The sequence below is a fragment of the Amaranthus tricolor genome, chromosome 5, assembly GCF_026212465.1.
Source record: "Amaranthus tricolor cultivar Red isolate AtriRed21 chromosome 5, ASM2621246v1, whole genome shotgun sequence".
Taxonomy (NCBI): Eukaryota; Viridiplantae; Streptophyta; class Magnoliopsida; order Caryophyllales; family Amaranthaceae; genus Amaranthus; species Amaranthus tricolor.
In genome coordinates, this window is record NC_080051.1 from 28063054 (window position 1) to 28086166 (window position 23113).

At 34.0% G+C, this 23113-nt stretch overlaps 2 protein-coding genes across 3 annotated transcripts; both read left to right on the forward strand.

Annotated features, from left to right (window-relative positions):
* Positions 1-3903: 3903 nt before the first annotated feature.
* LOC130812654 (uncharacterized) lies at positions 3904-19813 on the forward strand. Of its 2 annotated transcripts, none has more exons than XM_057678200.1 (20): positions 3904-4232; positions 4367-5312; positions 5408-5476; positions 5558-5759; positions 5862-5946; positions 10072-10149; positions 10247-10315; positions 10407-10488; positions 10630-10689; positions 10780-10832; positions 10916-11082; positions 12536-12701; positions 14340-14397; positions 14491-14547; positions 14618-14863; positions 15617-15678; positions 18139-18195; positions 18339-18432; positions 18524-18664; positions 19176-19813. In XM_057678200.1, the coding sequence occupies exons 2-20, from the start codon at positions 4461-4463 to the stop codon at positions 19254-19256; spliced, it is 2679 nt and encodes an 892-aa protein (XP_057534183.1). In that variant the 5' UTR covers positions 3904-4232; positions 4367-4460; the 3' UTR covers positions 19257-19813. The 2 variants fall into 2 exon arrangements, with proteins under 2 accessions (XP_057534183.1, XP_057534184.1); XM_057678201.1 differs by having other exon boundaries at positions 5865-5946.
* Positions 19814-20989: 1176 nt separating this feature from the next.
* LOC130813643 (uncharacterized) lies at positions 20990-21919 on the forward strand. The gene is made up of 2 exons (XM_057679484.1): positions 20990-21011; positions 21591-21919. Exons 1-2 carry the CDS (start codon positions 20990-20992, stop codon positions 21917-21919), a joined length of 351 nt encoding a protein of 116 aa, XP_057535467.1.
* Positions 21920-23113: the final 1194 nt, after the last annotated feature.

Sequence of the window (23113 nt, forward strand, 5' to 3'; positions counted from 1 at the left end):
AATGGTGTTTGCAATGGACCCAAGAGTGGGCTACACACAACATGCTCTTGCTCAACTTGAACAAATACATACATGAATACATTCAATTGCATGCCAAAGCGCAATTTTCCTAATTGAAAATATTTTTAAATATATCTATTTTTGAGGTTTTTTATGTCGTTATTGCCACTAATAATCAAGTGTTATGTTTCTTTTTTAACAAGTAAAATTAGATAGCAACGACAATTATGGAATAAAGTATAGAATGAAAATCATATGAGCTGTTTGGCTTATGGGATGAAAATTATGAGTTTTAGAATTTAAACCTTTTTGAATAGGAAAAATTACCCTGAATAATACGAACTTTCACTGATTTTCCTACAATAATACGAACTTTCAATTAACCATGAATAATACGAACTTTGATACATATTTCCCGCTGGCATACCATTTTACCTGTTACCGGTAAACTTACTCATTCCATAAAATTTTTTTTTTGGCTGATAAAACTAAGTAAGGAAAATTACCCTGAATAATACGAACTTTCACTGATTTTCCTACAATAATACGAACTTTCAATTAACTATGAATAAAATACGAACTTTGATACATATTTCCCGCTAGCATAATGAAGAAATGGGGAATTTACCGTTTCTCTAGGTAAAGAACCGGTCAGGTATGCTAGCGGGAAATATGTATTAAAGTTCGTATTATTCATGGTTAATTGAAAGTTCGTATTATTGTAGGAAAATCAGTGAAAGTTCGTATTATTCAAGGTAATTTTTTCTTTTGAATATGTGGAAATGAAACTTTAAGCGGAACTCTTATAATATTACACGCGTGTTTTTGATTTATAAGCGGCAACATAGAGTAAGAATTTGTTGCAAATATAAGTATAACATATCAATCCTTGTTTTTTTTTTTCTTTTTTATTTGCTTTTACTGTTAGAAATATGCTTTGTGACATTATTTCTATAGTTTCAATCTAAATACCACCCTAATTCATATTCGTTTTCAAGAGTAGGACTCAGATTCGAACTCGGATTCACGGGTCTAAATTTTCAAGACCCATATCCGTGAATATTGCAGATCCAGATTCAAAATGGGTCTGACTAGTTTTTTGCTTTTTTAAAAAAAAAATTTAGATTGTGTTGAGATTGCGATAAAGCTGTATTCATTGACTAATGATAATAGTATGTAGGAAAAATTACTGTGAATAATCCAACCTATTTTCCATTATCTGCCAATAATTCCACTTTTTGAATTTTTTTTAATAATCTAACCTTTACTTTCAATTTGTTGCTAATGGACCATTTAGAAAGTGACCTGCTATATCAGGTTTACCTCTCATATTCTCTTTTCTTTATAATAATACAACCTATTTCTCATTACTTGTCAATAATCTCACCTTTTTAATTTTTTTTAATAATCCAACCTTTGTTTTTATTTTCTTGCAAATGGACTTTTCAAGAAGCTAAATATTCAATTTTTCTTTGCCGCTAGTTTATAATAACCAAACATATATCATCCATATTGTTAAGTCTCTTTTAATTTCTTTAACACATTTTCTCTTCAATTATTATCAAAAAATCTAAACGAATCCAAATCCAACGAGTCTAATTTTTCAGAACCTAAATCCGTTAAAACAAATACGGATTCACAGATCTGGATCGAGTCCAATACGATTCTCATCCCTAGTTTAGAGAATAATATGGTTAGCCTGTTGGCAAAAAGCTTTTCTATCCATCTATATGATATAAACTTGCGTAAAGGTCAATAATCCTACATCTCCTGAAAGATTGAAAAAAATGAGATTATTTATCTACTTAATTCCAAATATAAGATTGGGGAAAACTTATGTCCCAAAATAAGCTTCCGTACATCCAATCCTAACTTCGGGTAGAGTCGCTGTTAGTAACAACGAAAGTGAAAAAAAAAAAAAATTAAAAGCCCAAAGTCGCTGTTACTAACAGCGACTAAAATATATATATATATATATATATATATATATATATATATATATATATATATATATATTTATTTATATTTTAATTTAAGTCGCTGTTAGTAGTAACCTTAACATTCAATTTTGGATTTAACCTGACTATGAGTAGTATTTTGGATCTGAAATACAATGATAGCAAGAGGCAAGACACTTTAAGAGATAATTGTCAACACTGATCAGTATGATGTATAAGCAAAGTACTTGTAAGTATAAAATAAGGGAATTCAAAGCCAATAAAGATTGTAGGAGTTATGAACCATAGAAGCTCCTTAATTTAGACCTTTAATACCTAAAGAGAAGGAAATTGACATTGCTACTCCTAAAAAATGTACTTTAAAACCCCCAAAAGGCCTCAATCAGGTTGACAGGATAAAAAAAGAAAACCGGAAGGATAAAGAAAATGTGGGGCAAGGCAGTGCGATGAGCGCTAGAGAGGATGGTGGCTATCAGAGCTAGAAGCAATCAACAGAGTACAGTCAGGGCAAGGGAAGATTGGTAGAGGTATCGGTGTATGTAATTGTTACAAAGATTCAACAACCATAATTGGCCATGGCCACAAGTCTAAGTGTCATCGGATAGAAAAAAAGAAACCCATACTCTTTTTTTTATTACTACTAACAGCGACTTAAATTTTTTTAAAAAAATTTAGTCGCTGTTAGTAACAGCGACTTTGGGCTTTTAATTTTTTATTTTTTTTAGGTCGCTGTTACTAACAGCAACTTTGGGCTTTAAAATTTTTTTTTTTCACTTTCGCTGTTACTAACAGCGACTCTACCCGAAGCTAGGATTGGATGTACGGAAGCTTATTTTGGGACATAAGTTTTCCCCAATCTTATATTTGGAATTAAGTAGATAAATAATCTCATTTTTTTCAAATTTTCACATCTCCTTACATTGAAATAAATGAAATCTAATGCAAAATAGTTATACAAAAAAAAAAATCATATTTTGTTAAAAATTCTTAAATTTGATGTGACTTATAGAAAACCATTCATGAAAATACAATCTTATCAATAACTAGTATCCCTCTATTTTGATTTGTTACTCTTATTTATTTATTTGGCAAATCCTAATGCAAACTTAAAAGTCAATAAATTTTAATTATGAGCGTTTGAAAAATCTAAAAGATGATATTTAGAAAATATATATCAAGCCGAATCTATTAAGGTCCTACATGAATATACCTTTTCATATAAATCGATGAGAAATCATAATAAAAATTTGACACTAAAATTAATAAATTATATTTGAGAAGAAAGTTTGAAAATGGATAGAGTAATTACTTAAAAAGCAAAAAGATATTAAAATGTAAACTAAATAAAAAACATAATAGTATATATATATATTTTATAAAAGCAGGTGGATGGGCTTACCTGCAAATAATTTTGGGAGTTACTATTTTTTTTTTCTTTTTGAATAATTATTATAATTTTAATTTTATTATTGTTGTTATTATTAATATTATTAATTTTATTTATATTCTTTTTGAACAATATGAAAAAGTTAATTATTATTATTATTGTTGTTATTAATATTATTATTATCATTATTATTATTATTATAAATAAGAAATTTGTAGGGAGTGATAAAGTTGTAATTTTTTAAAAATTAGGGGCAAATTTGTAATTTCATTTGGAGGGGTGGTGATAAAATGAAAAAGGTGACGATATTTAAGAATTGGGATAATTTTTATGTGTTGTTAAGTGCTTTTTATACTTAAACGAACAGGTTTAGCCCGTCCATTTATAATTAGCTCTAGTTTAAGGTTTTGACGCGTGTCACTTGTGGGTTCCGAAACTATAGTTTTGGCTACAACAAGTCAGAAAATGGCACAATGTTCTCGCACCTTCATTAACTTTTTTTCTTTCCAAATAAAAAATTACTAATTCTATAAAAAGAAAATATTTTTATGTTTTTCTCACTCTTATTCTTTTTCCGCTGAAAAATCTCAATTTTCTTCATCTTTAATTTCTTCCTCAAAAATCTCGACCGCGAAAGAAGCTTTTACAATTAGCCTTTGCCGCTCAAAACTTAAACCAATTCAAAAACCCTAAATCGATTTAGAATTATCTATTTCTATTTTTTCTCCCTCTTTTTCCTCTTAGATACATGTATATTGTACTTCCAGATCTGTTAATTTTCCTTTTATGTTCTTTTTCCATTTTCACTTATTTTCAATTTTAATAACTGTAACAAGGTTAAGATCTGTTCTATCAAAAATTTGTTTGGCGAATTCAAATCCGAGGAGGTAATTTTTCTGTTTCCCATTTTCCTTCTATATTATATTGATTTCTATTACTATGTTCTTTATTTTGCATGGATTTCGTTTCTTTTTAGAATAGTACTTTGTTGATTTGACATTATTTTAATTTGTTAATCTAGGGTTTCTTCTTTGGAAGATTATTATACACGTTCTTTGAATGTTTGTACAAGGATTTGACACTCTTATTTGCATTGATTTCGAGCTTTGTTTTGAATGGTGGTTTTACTCAATTGGGGAACTTTAATATATAGATACTGGAAGTGTTGGGTATCAAATTCAAAATCTGAATCGATTATTATGGGAGAAAGGGAAAATTCTGTATTAGCATTACCCAGTAATGAAATTGATGATTTAAAGAATGATACAAATGTATTGAAGAGGGATTTGGGTTGTGTTCTTAATGAAGCAGAGTTTGAGGCATCACCTAGAAAGAAACTTGCAATTGAACCCTCCCATACAAATTTCGATGATATATTATCTGAAGTATTGGACCCTATAGTTCCGATGACGGTAGAGAACAAAAATGAGAATGAGAATGAGAATGAAAACAATAACGAGAATGAGAATGAGAATGCTTCGAGCTTGGAGACTACTAGCAATCATCCAGCTGACTTAGATGGAAGTTGTATTAATCGTGCTATTTGTAATGAAACATCTGAAAGTTCAGGAAATTCCTGCACTATGAATTGTAGTGATGAGGTGACTAGGGGTAGCGATTCTTTTGGAGTTTCAACTTCCCAAGTTACACGGGAAATCCCTAAACATGCTAGCACCACCGGTATTCGAAAGATTACATTCAAGTTTCGTAAGAGTAAAGAGGGTTGTGAAAATAAATTATCTACACCAGCTCGAGTTTCCTCAAACGGGCTTTATGATGGTGATTCAGTTATTGATTCTAATGATGAGCTTGGGTTGGATGATTCGCACGATCGTTTCTTGTATAATATGGAGTTGAAGATGTCGAAAAAGGTTCTCCCAGATAGCTATCCCACAAACGTTAAAAAGCTGTTGGCAACTGGTATATTGGAAGGAGCAAAAGTGAAATATATTTGCACTTCTGGGAAGGTTGTTTTGATTTGTTTTCTTCCTTGTATTAATTCTCATGAAATATCTGTTCTCATGTTAATCTGACTTGCCATTTTTATTTTAATGATTCGTAGAAGGAGATACCTGGGGAAATACGAGGTTGTGGATACCTCTGTGGCTGTTCAGCTTGTAACTTTACCAATGTGAGCTTCTTCCGCACTTTTTTTTTTTGGTTTTGAGCTTCTTCTGCTGAAATTATTTACCAGTTTATTAATTATGCGCAGGTCCTTAGTGCCTATGAATTTGAGCAGCATGCTGGTGGGGCGAAAACCAGACATCCAAACAATCACATCTTTTTGGAGAATGGGAGGCCAATTTACAACATTATTGAAGAGCTGAAGACTGCTCCGTTTGGGCTACTTGAGGAAGTGGTGACTCATATTGCTGGCTCATCTGTCAATCAAGCCTCATTCCAAGCTTGGAAAGGTGGTTATTTCTTTTGATTAAATTTTTTTCTCTTAGTAGGAATGCTGAAGAACCATCATTTTGATGTATTCGTGCTTACAAGCTTTTGTAAATGTTCTTCAGAAGGTCTTCAACAGTGCAATGAGTTGATTCAGACAGAAAGGAAATGTCAAAGTAAATTGTGTAGCGTTTCTTCAACACATAACAGGTGAGAAAAATGTTTTGCTTCTGTTAGTGTTGCTTCATCTTGATGCCTTTGGTCCACATTTTTGTTGCTCATGTCTAAGTAGGGGTGTGTTCATTAGCGGGTACCCGGCATTTCGGGTACCCGAAAAGCCGGGTATCCGGCTAGTTCTGTACCTTTTTTAACGACACATGCCTCGGCCCAATTAATGCGGGTACCCGGATTTCGGGTATCCGGATAAGTCGGGTTGGGAATCCGGGTACCCGATTTTATTTTTTTGATATTTTTGGAACAAGCCTAATTTGTATGAACTGCAACTGAAGTCAACTAGAGAAAACTAATTCAATTGCTCTTCAAAACATTGAGATATGCAAGAAAACAAGAATCAAGCTTAAGGTTTTAGAACTTAGATTTTGTTGCAGACAACTACTTCAAACAAGCAGAAATTAAGCCCTTGGGAAATGTAGAGTTGTAAGCTAGTAGAATTACCATTTGGAGAATATAATAGAAATTTAGCTCCAGAAATTGTACCAACCTTTTTTTGGTTGATGAAACCTGAACAAGTATACCATGTTATTTTAATTAAGATTAATAATGATTTGTTGACAGCCAATTATTGGGAATAGGGATATAAAAGCTTTTTTACTTGTAGACATCATTGTTAGGAATTAAAACATGTTTTTAAGGCCTTTGGAAAGTGCATATCCATCCTATTCTCTAGATATTTGAACAAGGTAGTATAAAAGAAAATCTTGCAGTGCTCTAGTTGGGGTCTTAATTTATATGCGTGGGCATCAGTAGTTTATATAGCTTGTATAGTTTTCTACGTACAATCATGCCTAAAGTAGGCTAATTTGTTGTATAAGATTAAATGATGTATTTTCTTAATTGTTCTTAGGTTTATATGGAATTATGAGACATCATTTGTTGTATAGAAAGGGGGAAAATAGTGGAATAATGAATCAACACATTCCTTTTAGAGGTGAGAAATCTCAAAACATCTAATATCGTCATAAATATATCATAATCTCAAATGCCAACATAATCACCTAATAAGGGAACACCTTTTTGTACTTCTTACTCTTCCTCTTTAGCCTTTTGTTATGTCTAGCTATACAAATGCTTCAATTTCATTCTCTTTCCTCCTAGCTTTTTTTTAACTGGCGCAAAAAATGCACGAACTTTGATTATAGGCAAATTCTTATTTGTGGGCAAGTGTTGTTTTGCACTTTCGTTTTGGCGTTTTGTTAGCCAAAAAAGTGATTATCGTTGGTAGCCAGCAAAACTTATTGTCATTGGTAGCCATGTGTTTCTTGAAGTACTTAAATAGTAATTTCAACGGTCTCAAAAACGTAAAATGCGTTGTTAATGTTTGTAATAATAACAATTATTTCTATTTTTAGAAAATAACAATTATCCTTCATACTTTCTATCTCTTCTAGTCCTTAATGTAGGTTCAATGAAGGTTATACCACCATCCACTTAATCATTACCGTCGCCATCACCGACATGTAAAGCCCCACTCACCTTGCCATAAGTTGATAATCGTTGAAGATGTCAACCTCCCTCTTAAAATTGGATTAATGGAAAATTTTATCATGATGTGTTCAAAATTAACCACTTTCTTCGACATTTTGACAAGCGAATTCGAGTGAGAAAATATAGGTGACAATTTGGGTGTCTTATGCTGACCATCTAAGTTAGTCATTGATGAAGTGTTGTAATTTGAGTTGTAGTCAGCAAATGCGAAAAGCTACGGTAAGGTGTTCTGCAAGTAGTAGTGTAAGGTGGTGGTTGTTCCTTTGTGGGAGAAAGGGAACCTTTGTGGAAGAAAGGTTAAGATTTAAGATAGAATTTGAATTAGATTTGTGGGGTTGTGATGTGGGTGTGGGTTTAGGAGCATCGAGTATCTGAATAAGGTTTAAGGGTTTTGGGTGTGGTGGAGATAGGTCTAGTAGCATCTGAGGTGTGGGCCGTGTGGCTTATGTGGTGTTGGTGGTATGTAGCTTTTATGGTGTTGTGGTGAGGTGGAGTCATGCCAAGATGCTTTTATAGGTCTTTGTGGTGTTCATGGAGGCTTTTACGGAGATAGAGATAGAGATGTGGGGTACTTTTTTAGCTCATTATGTTATGGTTTGTGAATTTCAAGAAGCATAAGAACTATTTTTTCCACCCATGTCTAGAGTAATTTCGTAACTCATGTGTTTGAGTTGCTTACCATCATTACGTACCTATTACCTATCAATTTATTACTAATTTTAACTTTGAATGTTTTCATACTTTCCTTGGGAGTGCCTACTGAACGGGAGTACGGAACAATGTGTTTGCCATGAGAGTTTGGCTTTGTTTTGTCAAGGCTTTTTTTGCTTTCTTTGTCAGGAATTTGTGCTTTTAAAGATATTATATTAGCCTCACTTGCGAGGAGTGGAATACGATTTGGGAGGATATAAAATTATAATGTTAGTTTTAAAAGTACGAGTTGTTGTTGGAAAGATTTTTACCAGGTACCATTGAAGTAAAACCTCTTATAAATTATTCAATATGTATTTGTCGTTTCTTTTATAATTTAAATTGCCAATACCTAACTATTTGGTTACAGAATCTTCATAATGTAGTTGAATGCTTGCATCATTCGTGTCTAGTTGTTGTGTTGTCAAACTGCAATGATTTTGCTAGGTTTATTTTTAGTCTAAAAGCACACCTCAAGTGCACTTAAGCTCAAGGTATGTGTTAACAGCGCCTCTAGAAGGCTGAAGCAAGGTTACATGGGCAAGGTATGCTCATCCTTTTTTTTTTTCCAAAAATACTTCATGCATATTTTTAAGAGCACCATTTATTTTGGGCTTGTAAATAAGGAATGATGTGATTGCCAACAAGATTGTAAGTGTACTGAAAGGTTCCATTCAAATGAATAGAAGATATAGAGAGAGGGTATGGTCTCTAGGTGTTTGAATTGTGATACCTTGACCGGCAAACTTGTTGAGAAGTGCTTATGAAAAAGAATGGTGCAAATGATGAGAAATTTCCCGAAAGGGCAAATGGTACACTTGAAGAAAAAGTATAGGAAGTAGAAAACTAAAAGTGGCTTAGGTGAGACTTGAGAGGCAACCCCAGCACCTTAGTTGTATCTTTGTGATTAAATTTTGGATTAACAAAGTGCAAAATTCTAAAAAATGGATCACTAAAGTGGAATTTTGCCCTATCAAGGTGCACAAAGGGTAATTTCTTTAGGATAAAAGTGAAATTTGCTTGATTGTTGTAGACATTTTTTTTATAGCTCTGTCGCTGTTGGTATCTCCTCGCGTTTATTCTTGAATAGTATACAATCAACCATATATTTTTCCTTATGAGTTCCATAGTTAATAATATACACCCTTTTCTCCTCTTTGACTCTTTATTCCATCATGTCAATTCTTTTTCCTTGATGACTGTTTTGTAATTGAAGACTGATTGGAGTTTGTTCTTTAATTTTTTAATAAAAAACTATATCTTGATAATGGTTGTGAACCATGGGTATGTTTCTTAATTGAATATATACTTCACCTTTTGACGAGTAGTACATTCCGTTTTTCATTTGTTATATGCACTTTATTTGATTGATCATTTGTTAGTTTTCAATTATTATATGACATTTCCCTTCAATTCCACAATGATGAATATGAAGTTGGATTTTTGGGTCTCTCTTTTTTCAGTTGTTGCCGAGGCATTTAGAACAAAAAGAAGTGGGTGGAGAAATGATGTAGTGTTTGGTTGTACTTGGAATCTGTTGTTTTTTGTCAAAGGTGCTGGTTTAATGAAAGGAGAATTGTTTCTATACTAGTGAATTTTTTGTCTCTACAATTTGATTTTGGAATGATATTTACTATTTTATCAATCTTGTTTTCATAAAATTGAAGAATTTGTTCCCACCTAATTATATAGGACTTATTATGTGTACTTACTAATATCGATTATTTATGAGTTTTGAGTTGCACAAGCCAATTTGTTTTGTTACAGAATCCATTCAATACAACAAAAACAGTTGAATCATCATGAATGCATCACACCACTTTGTTTGTTCCTTTAACGATATTCCATAAATATTTTTCGCATAGTTTCAGTTGTTTTATCTTTTTTTTTCGGGTCTCTAATACTGAATTAATTTCTCAGCTTGACAAGAGTATCTATGAATGATGAGCAAGGAGTTTTTAAAAGAAGATTTTTGCCTTCAAAACAGGAGGGGAAACGGTTAGATTTTAAAAAACATATATACTTCTATTTAGATTTCCAATTGTTCGAGTTATCATTGGGTGCATTGTTTACCTTTGAGTTTCATTTTCTGTAGGTTGAATGATTCTACATCATTCTATACTGGATTACAGAAAAGAAGTGGTGAAGGTGGTGTGAAGAAGAGGTAGTTGATGGTTCTTTTTGACATTTTGAATTTGTTGTTACATGTTTGCTTTATGCTTACTTTAAATCTCTTCTCATGGTTCATGTTGCAGGGATAATGATCTGCACAGATTGCTCTTTTTACCAAAGGGGCTTCCAGATGGTGCTTATTTGGCATACTATGCTAAAGGACAGGTCAGCTACCACGTCTCCTTTTTCTACTTCTCTGTCTCATTGGGCTAGTTCGTCCAAAATACAGCATTTTCTTGGTTTTTTCTTACCATATCATTGTGTTAGCAGAGTTTACTCACTAATTTGACTTATCTTCCTATACAGAAAGTTCTTGATGGTTACAAGCAAGGTAATGGTATTGTCTGTGGTCATTGTGAGTATGAGGTAAACTATTGAACCTTTTGCCTGTACTGATTGTTATTATTATGGTTCTGGGTTTTGAGATGATTGCTCTCTCTATCTTACGAGGTGCAGATTAGCCCTTCGCAATTTGAAGCTCATGCAGGATGGGCGGCCAGAAGACAACCGTGAGTATAGACAACTGCCTTTTGTCTTTTGATTGAACTTTGAAATGAGTATGACCTATTTATTTTTAATTTTCCTTTTGCAGTTATCGGCACATTTATACTGCCAATGGGCTTACTCTACATGACCTAGCCATTTCGCTAGCAAATGGACAGACTCTGACTACTGGAAACAATGATGACATGTGTACACTATGTGGAGATAGAGGAGAGCTGATTCCTTGTGGCGGCTGCCCTAGGGCTTTCCACCAAAGTAAATTTCTTTTCATGTTTTCTGATATTGGAAATTGTATTGAGGGATCACTTTTGAGTTTTGGATTAAAGTACTTTTGTTGTATGATCTTCTAAATTTTTTAATATGGTGTTTGAGCAAGCCATTCCATTCCATTGCTGCCAGTTAACAATCATGTTGGTTTGAACGTAATTTTTGAATGTGGATCTTTTAGTAACTGCCTCTTCATTGTTCTTTTGCTTGTAAGTGTAAAAATGTGAAATTGTGGCTTAGGAATCGTCAGCTCATTGGTGTTTGCTGGTTTATGGAGGCATGCAATTCAATCTTTTGGGAGCGTGTATCTACTCGGTTGTAGCAGTTTCTAAATATAGACTCAAATAAGTGGTCTTCTAAGTTGTCTTACTAAATGCTTATGCATGAAGATAGTGGTGCGTATATTTGAGTGAATAAGGTGTTAAGGTTGAGTATTTCCATACACTTTGTCCTGTGGGGATAGTTTCTTGGAAATTTATTCAAATCATTGTTCTAAAACAAGGCCGTATCGCATCAGCTGTGTAAAGGTTTTCAGAAAAAACTAACCTGTATTTCCTATAAATATTGGCATGTGCAGTCTATCAAATGGCTGTATGGAAATACTTAACCCAGATGTTAGATGTTCTATCAAATGGATGTGTGGTTCCTTTACATATTGGCGTTTGAAGTATAAAAGTAGATCACCCATAGACGTTATATCAGCTTCGTTATATTAGAATTTTGTTTCAACAGTTTGCTCTTGTTTTGTCTTCCTACCGGTATCGATTTTCTCCCTTTTGTGTTTGTCTTCCTACTGGCATTAGTTTCTCCCTCTTGCAGTATTATTTTATTAAATGTTTGTGTCGTGGATGAGTGTATCACATCAAGAAACATTTGTTATGTTTATCAGAGCATCTATGTTGGTTCAAGCCTTCTAGGTTTTTTCTACTTATGATTGATTGGGCATGTTTTTTTAATGAGAGGAGCACATCATCATATGTGCAATGGCACAAGTAGAATGTTTTATCTCTATGGATGCAAACTTTTTCTGTTGCAACCTAGACTTTGGTAGAACCTATTTTTGCTTCGAAGTTCTTTATTTCTTGCATTCTTTGTGTTCATTGATTGCAAGAAAATTATAAGGCTTATAGGTATCGTTACACCTAGGTCGCCAACTTTAATTAATGAAGCAGGTAATTCCCTTGATTGTCTCTGTTTCATTCAGTTAGTTAGTCAAGTACATTATGATGGACACCGTCACCGAGCATAAGGTTATTAAGCATGTTTTATTTGTTCACTTTTTAAGTAAACCAATTATTATGCATCTGGATATATTCATTGAAAATTTTTAGTCAGTCAATTTTTAATGTATGTCATTTTTTATTTGTGGTTCCGATTTTTTTCTCTTTAGAAACATTGAATTCACATTGATCTTATGTTCCATGGTTTGATTTGTTTTCAGCTTGTCTAAGCTTGCTGGATGCTCCTGTGGGTGATTGGCGCTGCCCTAATTGCAATGAAAGAAAATCTAATGTAGACTCTTTGACTAGTTCTAAGCCAATCATTATCAGGTTGTCACGAGTTGTTAAGAATTCTGAAACTGTTTGCGGTGGCTGTGCTCTCTGCAGGTTTGTGTTTGTCAGTGACTTGTAGCCTTTGTTTCTTCTTCCAAGTGACATTATAATTTATTTTGGCATTGTGTTATCAAGGCCTCGAGGGTTACTTAAAAAACAACCTCTTTGTTTGCACGAGAGTAAGGTTAGCACCTAGATGAGAGCTAGTTAATAGGATTGGTAAAAGGAATGTTGTTGTATTGTGCATGTCTTCCACTCATGAGATAAAACTTGGGTAGCCATAGTGAAGCTGGTCTTGTCGGATCTCTTATCTACGTAGGAAGTTCAGCTAGTCAGGATTAAGGTTGTATGGTGAATGAGAGGTTGAACAAGCAGGATTTTGTTTATGCCACCTGGGGTTGTACAATTGAGGGTTTTTTATGCCTGGTGTACACTCTTAATTATCCATAGACTAGGCTATTACTGATTTATAGTACCTCCTTTGTTTCTTTGAAATTTAACACTTTGATGGGATGAATGTTTTAAGGAAGGAGGAGCAAGAAGGTTTGGCTTACCCATAATTACCCACCCGCCATAGACGAAGCCCACCGTAGTGATAGGTTGATTTGGCTTTTGTCGGCAATCTTAGTAATATAATGAAGAATTAGCTTTTGCTCGCGCAACTTTTCCAACACAGCCACCACTTTGCTTTGTAGAGTGTATTATAAAATCAGGATTTTCTCTCTCGTTTGATCCCTCTGGTGATGCTTCTTTGGTTTAACTATTTTTTTCTTACCTTCATTTGTTTTTTGTTGTTGAGATGGCTGATGGTTTCGATGGTGTGGCGAAGTGGTAGTCTGGAAGCAACAAAAGGATCCTCGCCTCTTGGAAATGGTTGTGTGTGTGATGTGGTGGCAAAGTGTGGGAGCTAGGGGTGTTTTAGTTGTTGGTTGTTTACTGTAGTTATGTTTGCTATAACGATGAATAAGGGAATAGGTGGTATTTGCATCTGCAAAACTAGTTATAATGTAAAAAGCGTTTTCATGTTTCTAGATTTTCCAAATGTGGAATGTGCGGTAATTTTAGGAAAGACGTGGATGATCGCCAACTCAATGGGATTAAGACTTTGTCATTGATGTAAAACACAACGGAGTCGTATTTCTCTAAGGACACATAATCATGCATTGAAATTTGTCTGAATGGGAGATCCACCTTTGCAAGTGTATGACATGTTTCAATTTATTTTTTTTCATGTCGTTTGTTTTATTTGTTTAGCGGTATAATCTATCAACTTAAACGAATAAATAAATTCAGTTCAATTTTTCGTCAAATTTGATCGTAGAAACTATAGGTTTTGTCTAGAATTAATGACTTATCTATAAGACAAACTTTTGGTGCTGCTTTATTTTCGTTTTTTCATATTTTATTTGGCTGGTGCTTTCATGCTTATACAAACGAAATGATGTTAACCAATCTTCAAGAGGTCTAGTGATTCATGTAGGATCTCTTATTTAACAATATCAATTCCATGTTGGATCAAACAGAGCGCCTCTTAAATGGTTCTATAAGAATCGTCATGTGCTTTTGTGCGTTTTTTTTTATTATCTCCTTATTCAATTTTTCTCATGATGTTCTATTATAAAATGCTTAGTATGACTTTTCCTGCCACTATTATTCTGATATAGTGATGAATTATCCTGCTATTATGTACAGGGAAAATGATTTCAGTGTTGACAACTTTGATGACAGAACTGTTATAATATGTGACCAAGTATGGTTTCTAACTAATGCTTTACAATTTTCCAACCATCTTTGTCTTTGTGTTATGATTTTCATAAGTTTGGTTTTACATGTGTCTGTTTAGTGCGAAAAGGAATATCATGTTGGTTGCTTGAGAAAGGATGGGCGCTGTGATTTGAAAGTAAGTGCCTCCTACATCCTGCCGTGTTGTGAATTCAGGGTCATTTTTCCTTAATAACACATCATTACAGGAACTTCCGAAAGACAAATGGTTCTGCTGCAATGACTGTGACAGGATTTTTGTCACTCTAAGTAACCTTGTTGTAAGAGGATCAGATGACATTCCATCATCCGAGTCCATCAAAATAAACAGGAAACTTTTGGAGAAAGGATTGAGCGAGGTTTCTGATGTTGATATACAATGGCGTATACTGAGTGGGAAATGTCGCCATGATGAACATCTACCTCTGCTTTCTAAGGCTATTTCCATTTTTCGAGTGAGAATCTTTGTAGCTCTAACTTTTTTTTTTCACTCTTTCATCTTTTCATGTGGATGGAGCTTGTGATAATAATAAGACAATGCAGATTTTTGCTTTATCTCATTCTCATTTATGTTTGAAGTTACATGATACTACAGTGTAAAAATGTGATAATGGTCGTGATCGCAGTTAACGGAACGACATTATGGTAACAGGAGTGATACGATTATTGCAACGCATAAATATCCGTCGAATGATAAGATATCCCTTGATACTGCTCAAATGCGATTTTTTACACCTTTACAACGTGAGAAATATTTATTCATTTGTTTTGAAAACCTTTACAACGCGGCCGATGCGATGCAATGCGGCCTTGTTTTTACACTATGCTTGATACTCCCTCCTTTTGAGTGTCCTTTGCATATGAAAAGATCTCACACGGGAAATTAAGCAGACACAATAGGACTGCGGGATTATCTTACCTCTTGTTTCAATTCATTCTTTTTTGGTGTGTATGTGATTGATTCATACTTGCATGAAATTCTGTCTTTTTGCATATGGATGTTTTGCGTTTGTGTACATGCTTTTGGATCAGTGTATTCTGTTTCATTTAAGTCATGAATAGACCTTTAATCCTTTTAAAATGGTGATGAAGGGTATCTATTGCCAAAGACATCATTCTAAAGTTTCCTGGACTTTGTTGCTCTCATATAGTTGCTTTAAACATGGTGAATAATGTGCATATATTTTTGCTGTTTCTGTTTGATGCAGGAGTGTTTTAGTCCTATAAAGGCGAAGACTGGGCGTGATTTGATTCCTGTTATGGTTTACGGGTAAGTTCATTGTGTAGATTCCACATGCTTTTCTGATGAATGGTAATACTAAAATTATTTGGTAGCTTTTTTACGTACTTCCGTTACACAGGAGTTGTCTTGCATCAGCTGTAATAATTTTTCTATGTTTTCCTTCCTCACTAAAGCAATTGCCTGAGTGTTAAAAGATTTTGTCCATGCTTTTACAGCCTAGGGCAAAGGGTTGCTTCGGTGAGAAGATGCCCTGTCCATGTAGCAGGGTTCCATGGGAAAGGGGAAACAATGCTCTAGCCATTATTAACTAAATGATGTCTTGTTTAAAAATTGTATTTTAATTCAAACTTAAACTGAAAAGTATCGACTTAGAAATTGATTTAAGCAAGGTGTGAAAAAGATGCCCGTTCAAGAGTGCTAGTATCAAATGCTTATTTCTTGGTTAATTGAATATCTAATGGTGAAAGGTGTCTCTGAGTATATACATTTGAACTCATTGTGGTACTTCATTATAGTTGATTTAGCTAATGTTGTTTAGTAAAATAACTCACTTGTTCGTGGTATATTTTTTTTGTAAAATTTGCTTCTTGGAAAACATAGAATTTCGCTTTTCTGTGAAACCATTCATCAGAAACATTTATGTCTTAGCCATCATTTTTTCCACTTTTGATGTCTATTTTTACTAATATAAGATTTTGTAATTATTAATAATCAGCTCACTTGAAATCACTTTAAAAAATGCTTTTAAATAGACTTATACCTTCTTTGAATATTTAAAGCAGGGCTGAGATGCATTCTATACTTTTGTCATTCTTGCTCAATCAATTTCGATCCATGGATTTCTACGTGTAGATGCCTGTAATTATTTAGGAAAGAAAGCACAGATATACGACAAAGACTGATTTGAAATGTTAGCTAAAGATTATATACCTGGTCCAATTTCATGATTGCTCATTTTCTTTGGAGTTTTTCCAATTTATTTACAAGTATATGGTCTTATCTTTTGTGCAAGTCATAATTGTGGATATAACTTGATGTGAATTGATTTAATTTTACGTTAAGATATTCTGTCAAGTTGTGTTTATATGATTGCTAATCTGTTTTTTCTCCCCCATTTCCCCAATGACAGCTTCTTTTTCTATTTTCTTGACTTGATTAGAAATCATGTAAATAAGTTTGAGATGGTGATAGTACTTATATTGTCCGGACTAGAGGGTTTGATTTAAAAAGGGTTTTACAAAGGGCTCAAACAGGGCTTTATTGATTGTTAAAATAGGGGCTTTGTGAAAAAACTACTAGTCATTGTTAGTTAGTAAGTCATTGTTAGTTAGTAAATCTCTACATTGGACCAGCTTAGTTTGATTTCTGTTCAATTTGTTTTTCTATCTTAAACCCTAGTCCGCAAGTCTCTCTTTCCAATTCCCAAACAAACCATAACCCCACATAAGATCGATCTCTAGCATCTCTATTCAATTTTTTTTTATCTATCTTCAATTGCTCGATTCTCATTTTCAATTTCCATGGCTAGTTGATTGATTTTGCAGTATGTGGTAGAAGCAGATAATATCCGGCAGGTTAGGTTATTAATTTTGCTCATTTGGAGGGATTACCTAATAATGATGGTTGATTGGTTCTCAATTTGTTGCCGTTTGTCCTTGGATTTTCTTTTCTTCTACATTGTTGCTAGCTAAGTGTTTAAATTTATGTATAATCTGTATTTTAGTCTACTGCAGGTATCACAAATTTTTACCCATAACTTAATCAGTAATAATTAGTTTTAGTTGACTACAATTTATGTAATTTAATTCATGGTCTGAGGTAAAATTGTGTTTGTGTCTTATGCTTAACTTGTTCCATTTAAAGCATCCTTTGTTTATTTTTTGAAACTTTCTTTTCAGACAAGATTGCACAGTAGTGTGGTACCAATTAGAGGATGAGAGTATGAGACTGCCCAGAACAGTTTACCAAACGTGGTGTCTTTATTCATAAGATGGTGATGCACTCAAGCTAAATTGTATCATCTATTGCTTTCTTGATAGAGCATAAGATGGAAAGTGACAGACACCCATTCGTCTAGACCCGAGTCATATAGGAATGAGTCTAGGCCCGAGTCATCTGGGCCTGAGTGTGTGCATTTACACTTGATACTCAAAATCAGTTACATTTTCTGTAATAATAAGTTGATTTTGATTATGTATATTCAATGTGCTGATTTTGATTTTGCAAGTAATTTCACTGTTATCCTTCAATCATTGTTAGCCCTTCTTGGTTATTGTGTTAATATCACATTGAACAAATTACTGTGTCACATGCTTGTCTACTTGAATTTGATAATCTGCCAGGATCTGTTTTAGCTCTTAGCTTATAATTGGCCAATGCAATGATAGGTTATCTACGTGAAAACCTGAGTGCTTCAGCGATTGACTGTAGTACTTCTCGTCCTGATGGATGGAAACTAATTTATTTGTTCGGTTTCTTTTTTACCAGAAGGAATATATCAGGCCAGGAATTCGGAGGAATGTATTGTGTTCTTTTGACGGTCAAGTAAGTTTCTTGTTCTGGTAGTTCTATTCTCCAGTTTCCAGTGATTAGAATTGACTTGAGGGTGTTTAGTTTTCTAGGTCCATCTTTTTAAATGATTTCCTTTACACGTTTTGAAAAAAAATGTACTTTTTTAACGGGTGCAGGTCAGTTGTCGTCTCAGCTGGTCTTCTTAGAGTTTTTGGTCGTGAGGTAGCTGAGCTTCCCCTTGTTGCCACAAGCAAGGCATATCAAGGAAAAGTGAGCATTGTGTTATGATCGTGGCTCTCCACAAGTTTCCTTTTGAGTGAATTATTTGAGGTTATAATTTTTTTTGTTTCTCTTGTGGCAGGGTTACTTCCTCACATTATTCTCTCGTATTGAGAAATTGCTTTGTGATTTGGGAGTGCAGAACCTTGTGCTTCCAGCTGCAGATAAAGCCAAGTATATGTGGGTAAATAGACTAGGTTTCAGAGATATGAGCCTGGAAAGGGTAAGCAATCCATAAGTAGCTTTATCTGTATTAAACCTTACGAGATGCTGATTATGCGATAGCAGAAGTTATGTAGTGAGTACTCTTGTACTCATATCAAATCCTGCAAGTATTTAATGCATCTTTAATCGAAGTTATATGGTTTTGTCTTAGATAAAATAGACTATTTTAACTTCTCATATACGATCTCAGAAAGTCGAAAACACTAAAAACGATGACCGGTGGAAGCATTTTAGGCTAGTATAACACATCAGAGTAAAGCTGGCTAAAGAAACCACTATATATCTTATTCAATGCCTTTTGTTCTTAACGTTTAAGGAAATATTTTTGAGCCCATTTTGTTTCAAAGTACTTTCAGTGTACTTGTTTGATCCCCTTTTCTGGTTTTTGATTTTCGCATTGGACCATATAACTGATGCTGCACAGAATTGAACGTTCTCGTACTGCTGTCTGTTTATAATAGAGTTCATCAAATACTAACAGGTGCTTCTTTTTGTTGCATTTCCTGCAGTTGTCTGTATATACCAGGGAGTTTCAATTGACAGAGTTCAGCGGAACGGTTATGTTGGAGAAGAAAGTGGGGAGTTGTTGATTGACGTAGATTTATCTTCCTGATTTCAGTGGTCCATAACTAAATTATTTTCGTCTTCAATGAATCCCCACCCCTGAAGCAAAAATGAAAAGAAAAAAGTTGGAAGCGGAATGAACGATGGGATTTAATCAGATTCAGAAAAAACTGGTCTGTTTGCTGTCGCTTTTTCGTGTTATATACTTATATATTTTTGTAGAAAACAAGAGCGCAATCCGGAAGAGATAAGACAAAGGGAGTGAGATCTTAATAGTGGAAATATTAGTTCATCTTCTTCATTCTGACTTGATAGTGTGTTTTAAGGGGAGAATTTTGTTGTAGATAAGCTGGTTTTTAGTGGTATAGCATATAAGATGAGCAAAGTTTGTGTTATCGAAACTATTTTTGAGCGACTCTCGTAAGAGACGATCTTTCAGTGAGATGACATTAAAATAAAAAGTTCGTATGCTAATAATTATTTAGTTGGTTTATTCAGCCTATGTATGAAGAGTTTCTCACAGTGGGATCGTATCATACAATAATTTGTTAACTTTTTATTTCATATTTTCGTTGCAAGTTTCTTTTATTAAGTTGTTTATTTTTTTCTCTTTTTTTAATCAAATTTTAGTAAAATCATAAGGGACAGAGGAGCACTCATTTTTATTATGCTTATTACAAACCAATTGGTTAAAGCTTAGAATACAATAATCTCCGCTCAATGCAACACTCTTTAAAAAATAAATGATTTGCCTAAGTAGTAAGTAGTGTTGAAAAATAAAAAAAATTTCAATTTAAAGTTTCATTAAAATTCATTTTCTAAATTAGTGTTTATTAAGAAAAAAAATTAATTAAATCTATTTGATTGTGGTTTGGTTCCAAACCTTTTAAATCTCTTCCAAGCAAAACTAAACCAAAATTAAATTAATTTCAATTTCAACAGCAAGCTTATTTACTTTCTCAAATCCCTAAATTAAACATTTATACGACGGACGACGAGGGACTTGAAGAGACTGACGACAACCACCATTCATGCCAACTGCCGGCTTCCCACCACAGCCTCCACCTATATCAATCACCGTAGTCTAAATCCACTGTTCTAATTGAGATTTTTTTTTTCATTGTGCACTGGAGGTAATTTTCAAATTTTCATCTCTATTTTTTATTGTTTTTTATTTAAACTTAATGATTGTCATTGTAAAATTAAGGATTTACATATTCAATCTATTATTTTTTACATTAAAAACTCACTTGATTTTCTATGATAAATCACAAGGATGATGCTAACAACGGATCACAAGGATACGCTATGTTTGACAAACATCTTTATTGATTTTGATTTTTGGACTTGATTGAGATTTTTTGTTGTGTGTAGAAGTTTTTTAGAAGATATTATCACAAAAATCTCACTCAATCTTCAAAACATATGGTTGTTTTAAATTAGTTGGTTTTGAGGAATGCAACGGCTCAATTTGTAGAATCTGATTACTTGGCTTTGATCCATACGTTTTAATTGTGTAATGGAAGTCCCATGAGCAAAAATAAATACTAGACTCAATAAAATAAAAATTATAACTCGACTAACTAAACATGAGACATGATTAAGCTTAATCTAAACCTGGCTTAATCATCTCTAAGACTTAGTTTCATTACACAAATGAAAATGCAAAATAAATACTCAAATTAAAGAAGACTTAGTTCATGACTACAAAATTAAAAGACTTGACATTTGGACCTTGAATTTGAGCATCTTCCATATGATGAATCATGGTATTGATCCTGGTAAGCTCATGAGAACTAGATTTAGGTGATCCTACTTTTTTGGATATTCTAGTTATTCTCTAAGATTTGTGGGATTTTTCTAATTTGTTTAACGCATATATTTGCTTGACAAAACAGTTTGATCCCCTTGCAGATTTGGAATTACCAAACCAAAAAAAATGTAGCTAGTAAAACTATTTTATTATATGAACACCATTTTGGGAATTAAGTTTTAAAGAACATTAAAATTGAAATTTTTTTTATTTTTCAACCCCAATTAGGCAAATCATTCTAAAAAAAGTGGATAAATGAAATAAATGGAGAGAGCAAATAAATTATGTGAATGAAATTAAAAGATAAGTAAAATGTATGGATGGGAATATGAGACTAAAAGAAAGTGATAGCCATTTTCCAATAATAGAAATGATGCAAATTAAGTGTGACAGACTAAAATGACAAATAATGCAATAATGACAAATGACAAGGAGAGGGGGTCGGGGGGCAACGTAAGCAGGATCTAGAACTAAGAGTGAGGACATGGAACATAGGTACCTTAGAAGCCAAGTCGTTGGAGTTGGCCAATAAGCTTTCTAAATACAGGATTTTATGTAGCATGTGTTCAAGAGACTAGGTGGAAGGGGCAAAAAGCAAAAGGTATAAAGGGATATAAGTTGTGGTATGCAAGTTCGGACGACAGACGTAACAGGGTTGGCATCCTAGTGTCTAATGATATCCTAAAACAATTGGTTGAATTAACAAGGTGTAATGACAGGATTATGCTAGTTAGGATAGTAGTAGGGGAAGAGATCATATCCATTGTCAGTGCGTATGGGCCCCAAGTTGGGCTCGATGAGCAGGTGAAGTGTGACTTCTGGGATAACCTAGGAGACCTCATGAGAACTATTCCGGAAGATGACAAGTTTTCTTAGGAGGAGACTTTAACGGACATATAGGCAGAGATGCAGACAACTATAACTCGGTACATGGAGGGTTTGGTTTGGGGTCAAGGAATGAGAGTGGGGAGAATTTGCTGGAGTTTGCGCTAGCAAAAGAATTTGTTATAGCAAATTCGATCTTTAGAATGAAAGATGAGCATTTGATCACATATAAGAGGAGCGGGCTTGCAACCCAAGTTGCCTATTTCTTAGTGCGCAAGGGATATCGGGCCTCATGCTTGGATTGTAAAGTGGTGTTGGGTACAGAGATGCCCACCCAACGCAGGCTTCTAGTACTGGTTTTCAGGATGAGGAAGAAAATCGTAGAGAAGAAGGTCGAGTCCAGGGGAAAGATTATGTGGGGGAGACTCAAAGGAGATATGGTCACAACCTTGTCAAGTAAGATAAGTTTATTAGGCTTAGAGTCAGTCAGAAGATACGAATGAAATGTGGGTGAACATGGCAAAAACCATTAGGAAAGTGGCAAAATAGACCTTGGGGGTGTCGTCGGCTAAATCAAAAGTGTTGAAAGAGTCGTAGTGGTGGAACGATAAGGTGGAAAAGAAGATAAAGGATAAGAACAAGAGATTTAAGGAACTTATGACATGCACAGAAGAAGAGGACAAGATAGAAAAAAGAGTGAGCTACAAAGATGCAAAGCGGGCGGCAAAGAAAGCGGTAACGGAGGCAAAAAATCGTGGTTATGAGGACTTGTATCGGAAGCTTGATACCAAAGAGGATGAGAAGCAGATTTTCAAGTTGGCAAGGACTAGATCCAGGTAGCGGCAAGACTTAGAAGCGATGAAATACATCAAGGATGAGGAAGGACGAGTTCTCCTGAGATAAGAGGACATTAAAACCAGATGACTTCAGTATTTCTCTCAACTACTCAATGAGTCTAGGGTGCCAAAAGAGGCGGATAATCAAATTTCTGACGTCCAAAGACCATGTAGAGGGGCTTAGGAGAAGATGGCATTCGTTGGCTGACTAAACTCTTAAATATTATTTTAAGAACACATAAGATGCCAGAAGAATGGAGGAATAACACACTAATACCTCTGTTTAAAAACAAAAGTTATACGCAAGTATACAGGAACTATAAAGGTATGAAACTTTTAAGCCACACAATGAAATTGTGGGAAAGAGTGATAGAGAGGAGAATTAGACAGGAAACGGTGATTAGAGAGA

Bases quoted from the DNA above. Each gene is read 5' to 3' on its own strand.
- LOC130812654 (XM_057678200.1), top strand. From the start codon at position 4,461: ATGGTGGTTTTACTCAATTGGGGAACTTTAATATATAGATACTGGAAG. The intron at 5,760-5,861 runs GTGGTTATTTCT...AATGTTCTTCAG, and splicing joins CTCATTCCAAGCTTGGAAAG to AAGGTCTTCAACAGTGCAAT. The intron at 18,433-18,523 runs GTGAGCATTGTG...CTCTTGTGGCAG, and splicing joins GCAAGGCATATCAAGGAAAA to GGTTACTTCCTCACATTATT.
- LOC130813643 (XM_057679484.1), top strand. From the start codon at position 20,990: ATGAATCATGGTATTGATCCTG. The intron at 21,012-21,590 runs GTAAGCTCATGA...TTCTAAATACAG, and splicing joins GAATCATGGTATTGATCCTG to GATTTTATGTAGCATGTGTT.